Below are 9484 nucleotides of genomic sequence, written 5' to 3'. Positions count from 1 at the left end.
ACAGGTGAATAGGTCTGCTCTTAAAAATGCATGTCAAGACGATTAAGAGAAAACAAAAAGGAACTTTGATTTAAAAGGTAACCAGTGATTAACCCTCATGTTATGTTGCAGGTCAAATTGACCCTTTTTAAAGACTATTTTAAGCAATATATGCCTTCCAAACCAGCTAAATGCAGCATAAAAAATATGGGCAGCATGTGACAGAAGAGGTGTCAAGTGTTAATTTATCAACATCACTTCATAAAAACAAATAAAAATAAAAATGTAAAATAAAATAAACCAAAACCAATGTCATGTAAAACTATTGTATTCATATTTAGGGTTCTCCAATGTACACTAAAAAAGTTTTAACATGAATTTTCATAAAAAACGAGTGAGTTATCCTCATTGAACCATGATCTGAGAGAATTAAAGAACACCAATGGACTAAGTCTTGATTTAAATGGTTAGTAATGGCGCTAAAAACTAGATTTAAAAAAATGTGTATTGGGATTTTTTGGGGTTCTGACACTTTTGGATAATTGAATATGCCCAGGTCAAATTGACCCAGGAACATTATTGCTGTTCCAGAGAAACGAACATAACAGGAGGGTTAATGAATAAAGATCCTTGGACCTGACAATATTTCTGTGGCCTCTGTTTGATAAAAAAACGGCATCATGACTTCAAAAAAGAAGCAGATACATTACTCACGTCATTATTTTATCACACCAACTCTGTTTCAGACTTTAAAAAGCAAATTCCTCAGTGACCTCTGTGCAGTTTGGCAGCTGCTCATTGTATGAAGTCTGATTGCCTTCGGACTTGTGCTGAGTCCTATAACCCTTCTGTGGGCAGAATGGGACATAACGAATCCAAGACTGAGACGAGAGACAAGAGGTTATGCCAAAGGGTAGGTCGTACACCTCTTCAGTTTCTGCGCTTCCCGAGTCTTCGAGATTGAATTCATCAGAAGCTAAGAGGCCACGCTCGCGTTTGGTCCCTGGAACAGTGACATAAAAGTACATTAGAAGTGAGCAGGAGACCATACTTTTTTAATTCTATAAAACACTTCTAGTTTATAGTGAGAGAAGACATGAGCTGTATTGATTCACTAGCAATCTTCCACCTCAACTTACCTGGAATCGTGTTATCCAGGAAGAAGCCGAGAAACCCTCCTACAAACATATGTGTGGACAACAGTATGTGGATCACTTGGTCCAGCTCGTTCACACCTGAGTTACACAGCAAAGGTAAAAGAGAGAACATATTAGTACAATATTAGTAGAATACCTCTGAATTTATAAGCACCACTTGCAATCCAATTACAATCCTGAATGTAAAAAAAACTTCATTGCAAAACGCACCTGTTTTAAAGGAATCAGGATTCTTCATTATCCAGTTAGGGACAACAAGTGCAGTGAAGATGGAAAAGCCAAAAACAAATATGTTCCTGGAGGAGTTCATATCTGTGGACTGTTATATTAGATATGTCAGCCCATTATTGAACAGTTACAAGCAGGTGGAAGCAAACAATGAACTGATTTTGCAGAGATATCATAATCTGCTGTCAGGCCAAACTTAATTTTGCTCATAAATGAGTGATCAAGGCGTTATGTGTGGCCTGCCCTATTCTTGCTTTCTCTCTGGTCTCCCTCCCTCTTCAGCCTGGCTGCAATGAACACTCAGGGAGGAAGAGGTCATAAAGAGGGGAAGGTAGAGCAGAAACTTCCTCCTCTCTCTCAGACTCACACTTGCTGGGCAGCACAGTTGTCACAAACATATTTTTGTTGTCTTCATTAACCTTCTTGTCCCCCTAAGCAGGTACATCAACATGTTTTAGATTACTGGGTTTGGTCACGTTAGATTAGTCTATCTCAGTCCAGGTCTCTTATTCTCTCAGGTTTCTCAGAAGTGCTGTGAGCGATGGTCTATTGCATGGCCTAGCATCTTCCCACCTTTTGTTCTTGGTCGGGGTCTGCAGACACTTCTTGTTTCTTTTGATTGTTTTCTTGTTTTGAACATTTAGTTTGTTCAGGGTTTTTTTTTTTGCTTAATGAAGCTTGAACTTTAAATCCAACGTCCCTTGAATATTTTTTAGTCTCCATCGTGTGAGCCTTTGGTTTTGCCAGGGAGGCCGTTACACAAGGTAGAACATTTCACATAAGGGACTGAACACTGACATTTTCCCAGTTAAACATCCCTATAGGGAATTCTCCCCAAAGGTAAATTTAAGGTCACATATAAGACATTCAAGAACTTCATGGTTTTTCCCATACGGTCCTTGATTGTTGATGAATGTAGACATGGTCTGACATCATATCATCAGTTACAGCTTAAATATGGTCATCTATGTGAAACTGGCCCCATGTCTAATACCACTGTTTACCTGCAGATTAGATATTCCTGCTGCAGATATGACTCCAAACATGATCAGGAACATTCCTCCAAGCACAGGAGTGGGGATGGTTGTGAAAATGGCTCCAACTTTACCCAACATCCCAATCAAAATCATGAAAACTCCACTCAGAAGAATGACCATCCGGCTACCCACCTGGTGTCACAGAAACAGTTTAAAAAATGAACATTTTGTAGATTTGCTTGTTCTGTTCTTGAACTGACAATGTACCAAAGCCAAACTGTATACGTTTGGATGTCACAGTATTAGTAAGAATCCTACTTTGGTAATACCCAGAGCAGCCACATTCTCACTGAATGAGGTAGTGCCGTTCCCTGAGCCGAAGGCCCCTGCCAACAAACAGCCAAGCCCTTCGATACCAATGCCCCGGTTGATAGCATGCTTAGGAGGAGGAGGAGCCCCTGAAAGCTTAGCACACGCGTGGTAGTCACCCACAGACTCTGCCATGGAGCATATTATACCAGCCATAATGCCCATCACACCTGGCAGGCTCACGGTTGGAACACCCCACTGACCTGAAGAGGAAGTCAAAACTGTGTTTACTGCACGTCAGAAGTAAATATTAGGTTTAACCAGACGAACTATGCCTTTATCTTATCTACGTGTGATCTCCACAAATAAGATGTTTGACGGATTTATTAATAATGAACCAATAGAATAAAGGGATTAAAGTAAAGAAACAGCAAGGGAGTATTGATGTGATTCTCGTAAACTGACCAGGATAAGGAACTGAGAACCAGGAAGCCTCTTCAACCACATTCCCTTTCACATCAGTGCGGGCCAGGTGTCCATATATGGCTGGATCAGATGGTAGGACGTCATAGATGGTAAGAAGGTAGCAGACTAACCATGACACCATTATGCCCAGCAGAATCTATTCAATATCTGATATTAGTATCAGGGTCAATATCAATTCAATAAAACAGAAATTCAAAAAACAACATAGATTTTTGATGATAAAGAGAATGACAAAAAAAAACAGAGAACATACAGGTACGGCCTGGAAGATATAGAACTTTGAGGTATGCAGTTTCCTGGCTTTGTTGTATGCAGGGAAAGGAACTGGTACACCACGAAGGTACTGGGAGAACAGAATGATCAGCGCTGTGGTCCTGTATGCATAAGAAGAACTGAAAAATCAGGGACTGATAACATAAATGCCTGCCACTAATGACCCCCCCCCCCTTTAAGGGAAGATTGGACTTACATAGCAGAGATGCCCCAGTGACTGCCAAGCTTGATTCCAGCTGAGTCGTACAGTGACAGGCCGATGAGAGAGACCGTGGGGGCAATGGTTAAAGGGCCAATGAAGCGCATGAGGAAGCCAATCAGGCCAGAGAAACCAACCAGGATCTGGAGTAGGGAGGCCACCATGATAGAGCCCTGCAGCTATAAAAAGGAACACAATATCTGAAATCAGAGGCATTGATGCCACTACACTTTCACAGTCTGACTGATAGACTGTTTGATTAGTAACTACCTACAACAGAAACCATTGATTCATAGAAGTGCTGTTTTATCTCATCTTTGATCATATTTACACAACAGTCATTTCATTCTGATGTGACGTTCAGGATGGAAAACTCAAATACTGTTATATACAGTATAGACAATGAAAAATGAAATTGTGACTGGACATCAGACTTTGTTTGAAGTTAAAACCAATAAGAATTTTACAATGGGACGAAACAAAATCCTGACTGGGAGTGCAGGTTGCATCTTGCTGCTCTGGCACAGCTTGTTCAGGTTGTTTAGCTTTCCTCCCTCGCTTTGGCTTCACCACAGCTTTCTCCACAGGTGCTGCACTGACATTTTCCTCCTGGTCCACCTCAGGTGGAGGACTTGGTTCCATAGCACCAGAGTAACAGGGTACTACATGGTCACAAAACAACAGTATTTTTGACAGTAACATGGTGCATGTACCATGGTTGTACCCTGGTACTTTCACTGTAGTACCTTCAAGGTAAGACCACATATTTATACTGGTACTCTAACCATATTGGTACCATAGTACAAGTATCAGGGAACATACAAATGCGCCATGGTGCTGTCAAAAATACTATAATACTTGTACCACATTAAGCACTTAGTTGTACTTGAACCATTGTAATGCCCTGGAACTCATACCAGCACTATTGTGCAAGAACAATGGTACTGTCAAAAAGACTGTATTACTTGTATCACAATTACACCCCAGTATTTTTTTGTTTTTGAATATAATACATTTTTAAACTTCTACTCCAATTCCCTTACAGTTGTAAATGCAAAGTGTTTGTGATAGCTCACTGTTCTCAGGCGGGTCTGCCACACTTCTATAAAGACAGGTGAGGAGGTGTTGACCAGAGTGGCGTTCTGGGTCCAAGCTGGGCATTTCCACTCTGGCAAAGATAACATGGCTACAGCAGGTGTTAGCAAAGCAAATGTTCCACCTTGTAGGATGGGAAGCCTATGCGTGAGACATAAAGAGAAGTAATAATCTGTTAGTCAACAAGACAAATTATTTCATGACAAATTAGGCAAAAACAACATCTACTAAAAGTAACACTACAAAATAATATAGTCTGCAAGGTTAGTTTGCATTTGATGAAGATTTTGAAATTAGTTTTACACATTTTGTATCCATGTGAGCCTGCCTTGACAAAGTTAACATGCTAATTTCTAGAAGATTGGCTAAATGTTTACATTATATCTGCAGGCTAGCATTTGCTTATTAACACTAAATCCAAAGTTGAGACTGGTGGCAATTTTCTTTCTTTCTTTCTTTTTTTTTTGCTGGTATTTGAATATATATCCCCTCTAAATGCACCATATAACGCCACAGGAAGTCATTCCTGCCTGTGGCCATCAGACTGTACAACTCATCCCTCTGATCACTGAACAATAACTGCGCAATACACTGTGCAATATCCCTGCCATTTCAATATCCTTGTATATATCTCCTTCATTCCCAGCACTTTTTACATAGATAATTCTAAACATTCTGAGCTTTTTGTATATACTTTAGTATTATTTTATTATATTGATCTTTATTTTATTTCATCTTTTTCGTATTTAGAATAGAATAGAATAGAATAGAATTCCTTTATTGTCATTGCAACAAGTGCAAAGAAATTGAAAGTTGCAGTCCTCATTAGGTGCCAAAACAATCAAGGCATAAAAAGTAATAAATACAGGGATAAAAAAAACACTGTCATACACACGACATACAAATCAATCACAGAGCCGCAAAGTTCACACTTGAGAGGGATTTTTTTTTCTCCCGGTCTTATTATTGCACAGTTTATGTTATTATTGCACTTGTGTATTGCACTTGACTATATTGCACAAAGTCACTATTCAAAAAATTGTACTCCTTCTATTAATATTTTGACTTTATTTTTTCATACTGGTTATAAGAGCTCTGTAAAGTCCGAATTTCCCTCCCCCGGGATAAATAAAGGACTCTAATAATTAGATGTATAGCAACAGACATTCTGCATTCAATAGCCACTTGGATAAGTCTTTCTGTCTATGATAAATACATTCACTCTCTTTTAGCTATAGTTTTGTCTCCATTAACTTCTGAAGAAAAACAATATGCTTGTGGTGAGTGTAACACTTTCAACTTTTCACATTCAAACCTGTGTAAGTTAGTCTTAACTGTCTTGCCAACCTATCCTTACAGAGTGTTGAGTGGTGTATTGAATCAGCACCGTCAATCTGACCTGACACCGAAGGTGACCTGCAGCAGGGTGCACAGGCCGGAGACGAAGAATATGGTGTTAATGAGTTGACTCTGAGTCAGGCTGTCATGCTGCAGACACAGTCCCTCTGACAGAATGAGAGGTATGGAGAGGATACTACCGAATGCTGTCAGGTAATGCTGCACAGGAAAGCAAGTGAAAAAAAAGAAGAAGATTACATTGGTAACACCACCACAACAAACACCAGTGCAATAGAGGAAGGATACAAATTATTTTAATGACATTTTTTTTATAAAATTGAAATGATACAATTATGGATTCAACTGCTGCAGTACTTAAGGAATTCAAATGACTGTGAAGCACAAGTTGGATTACACTCACCTGAATGGCCAGAAAAATAGCAAGGTACCAGGGGGGAACATCGGTCACACAATAGATGGGTTTGTTTCTGTCCTCTTCTGCTTCAAAGCTGCCCTTTTTTGTCTTTCCTTCCTTTCCTCTGAGTTGATTATTGACTTGTTCACCAGTCTGTAGCACCATCAAAACATGCAGATGCAAAAACAGGCTCAAACAAATAGACAAGATAGGAAACACCTGTTCTCAGTGATTCTCTATGGCTAGTAGTTTATTCTAAACAGGTTTTGATTTTTACATGTACTAAAACAGAAATTCCATGTCAAGAGACATTATAAACTATGTATAGGAATCTTTGTTAATCTGTTGAAGTATCTGTGGCAAATGTGGAAAGTTAAACATCAATTTAAAAAAAAAAATATAGCTCTTAACAATCCGACTAAAGCCTTTTAAAAAGTAGTATTGCGTGAGTGTCAATGAGTTACAGCCAAAGCAACATAACATAGGGAAAATGTTAATCTGAATTGCTCCCATTTTCCATATCATTCCAAACGCAATGAGTTGCAAAATATGTCAGAAGCTAAGACTAGCACAATCTGTACTTTTTACAGATTTTTTTTGTACTGTATTTGACAGAGCCAGCACTAACCGATTTGGTAGGCAAGATTTCAGCTGGTGATCCTTGTATAGCAAACAACTCCACCACCAATCACAAAATGTAAACACTTAAAGAAAAATGGCAAACAGCTTTATGTTTTACAGATTTTCTTTATTTCAAAATAAAAAATACATTTTAAACATTAATGAAATAACAATAACACAGATATTTATCATAAAATAAAACAAATATAAATGCAATTATAAAATGTATCATCTAACAGAACACACAATAACCCAGTGTAGAACTACAAAGATCCATAAATACCTGATGAAGCATCATTTGGCTATGCAGAGGTGGAGGGAGCAGAAGGGGTCACAGACGGCCCAGGGTTAGCAGGGGATTGATTTATATAATTTAAAAGTGCATCTGTAGAGTGAAGATGAGCACTTGTGAAACAATGGGTATATTCTGCAATATACTGCTCTAAAACCCAGAAACAGTTGTCAAGTTGCAAGTGGGGGCCCCCACTTGAGACCACCTTAAAGGAACCCATCTGGCAGCACTCACTCTAGTTTCTCTGCAAAGCACCGAATAACTTGAATAACAATATAAGCTAGCATTACATTATGGTGTTTTTTATTTCATGTGGGACATTAGTTATCTAAACTAGCAGCTGAGTGTGACCAGCTCTGCTGTCTGTGACTGAATCGAGTGTGCGCTGGGAGGCCCCCCCATACATTTTGCCTGGGGTCCCGAAAGACACCAGAATCGCCACTTTGAAAACCCCTGCAAGTTACAGTACACTGAAAAAAACTCTTTAGCGGTGACAGGCTTCAAACAATCTTTTGATCAAACTTAAATAGCTCATAGGTTTTAGAAACAACCACCCACCCCTCTTTTACATTGCTGCGTTTACACTGTACTGGGATCATTCAAATTAATTTTGTCAACATGGTATTTTACAGTAGTGACTAAGCAGTGAAACTATAACACACTTTTAAAAGAATTAGTCCAGAAATTGTAGTATATTTGCTCCAGAACAGTACTGAAACCTCAGCTGGTTTTCAGCTTAGGCAAAACATAAATAGGCCTACTCAAAGGCAAGTGTTAAAAACTGAAAAAACATACATTGGTGATAACAACTCGCCAGGTAATAGAAATAAAAAATATATGAGCAAATTAAGTACACAAAAATGTAAATAAAAATATAAGTGGGTCTTATGTCCCCTACAACATAGGCTACTGTACTTCACTGAAGAGAAGTCTATTACTTACACAGTTTTTTTTCTGAACACATGGATAATCTCTGCATACAGTGGAAACAACTGATCGTAACTCTAGCTGTTGATTTGGGATTAGGATGCATGAACTGGACTATCACCCATCCATAACAATCTAGTATAACTTCTGCATATAAATAATAAATTCCTTTAGCACATTACCTCTGTCTGCCTCTCGTTTTTCCTCTTCTTCCTCTTGTGTTCTTTTTTCGTGGGCCCCGAGCTCCAGAGGGCTTTTGAGTTTCTATTTGCATAGGGTTTGTTAATACACCTGATATTGATCAGTACGTCGGTGTCACTGCTCTTCTCCCCAATGAGCTGATTACGCGCAGCAGTGTTGTAATGCGCCCGGTCAGGGTTCAGCAGGAGCAAGAAAATATTAAATAGTTGATGCAATTATGTTTTCTTGGCTTCTGTTAACATTACTAAATGATATTATATAAAATGATTTAGAAAATGATGATAGTTTAAAAAAAAAAAGTATTTTTTCATTATTGTCTCCAACTTAGTTTTCTCACTCGTTTGGGCACCAGAGATACCAGAGACCCCCATGCATTTGCATGCTGCCTCTGCCACAGGCCTGCCCTGGTATTTGATAAAAATAAGTCATTGTACTTACATCAAATGCAGGGTTATCAAGTCCAACGATATCTTTCCCTGAGGCCATAGCAATTCAACTCAAGTCAAGACCAAAACAAAAAGGAATAAAACTGTTTCATGGCTTGAGGCGGTGGATTCCAAGAACAAGAGGTGCTTTCAAAGCTTCTAGTTGATAAGTAGTCGAATAATGAGGAGGAGTCAGAAGTTGAGTTGTAAAGTTATATCTCTTTGGCAAGACATTGGTTTCTTTTAGTCGATAGTTTTACAGCTGATGTTGTTGTGTTGACTCAAGACAAAGCTCTCCAACAGTTGGATAACATATTTAAAGGGATCATTAGTCACTATTTTTACAATGTGGTTCCTTTATCAGTTCTTATTGAAGAAAAGAGTTGTGGCAGATAGCTCTCCACCAATGAGTGTGATTCTGTTAAAGGTTTCTGCCTGTTAAAAGAAGGTTTCCCCTTGCAACAGCTGCTCATTAATAGATTATAGTTGGGTCTCTGTTAATATTAGGGGAGCATGATATCTGTCCCACAAATTACTTGACAGTAATGGGAATTTGGATTAT

At 38.7% G+C, this 9484-nt stretch overlaps 1 protein-coding gene across 1 annotated transcript; it reads right to left on the bottom strand.

Moving 5' to 3' along the window:
• Positions 1-511: 511 nt before the first annotated feature.
• Positions 512-8983, bottom strand: LOC117824419 (solute carrier family 23 member 1-like). The gene is made up of 12 exons (XM_034699898.1): positions 8936-8983; positions 6463-6609; positions 6103-6260; positions 4685-4844; positions 3606-3787; positions 3390-3510; positions 3116-3272; positions 2660-2913; positions 2369-2533; positions 1347-1455; positions 1119-1214; positions 512-982 (listed from the first exon to the last, which is right to left on the bottom strand). The coding sequence occupies exons 1-12, from the start codon at positions 8981-8983 to the stop codon at positions 729-731; spliced, it is 1851 nt and encodes a 616-aa protein (XP_034555789.1). The 3' UTR covers positions 512-728.
• Between the last annotated feature and the right edge of the window lie 501 nt (positions 8984-9484).

The sequence above is a fragment of the Notolabrus celidotus genome, chromosome 13 (assembly GCF_009762535.1).
Source record: "Notolabrus celidotus isolate fNotCel1 chromosome 13, fNotCel1.pri, whole genome shotgun sequence".
Taxonomy (NCBI): domain Eukaryota; kingdom Metazoa; phylum Chordata; class Actinopteri; order Labriformes; family Labridae; genus Notolabrus; species Notolabrus celidotus.
The sequence above is the reverse complement of the archived record's forward strand: the minus strand, read 5'-3'. Positions and strand labels throughout refer to the sequence as shown.

What these genes read in the sequence shown, in the direction of transcription:
- LOC117824419 (XM_034699898.1), bottom strand. Translation starts at nt 8,983, where the DNA reads ATGGCCTCAGGGAAAGATATCGTTGGACTTGATAACCCTGCATTTGAT. An exon ending in GGCAGACCCGCCTGAGAACA is followed by an intron (nt 3,788 to 4,684) that starts GTGAGCTATCAC and finishes TCCTTTTTATAG; the next exon opens with CTGCAGGGCTCTATCATGGT. An exon ending in CCTGGATAACACGATTCCAG is followed by an intron (nt 983 to 1,118) that starts GTAAGTTGAGGT and finishes TCACTGTTCCAG; the next exon opens with GGACCAAACGCGAGCGTGGC.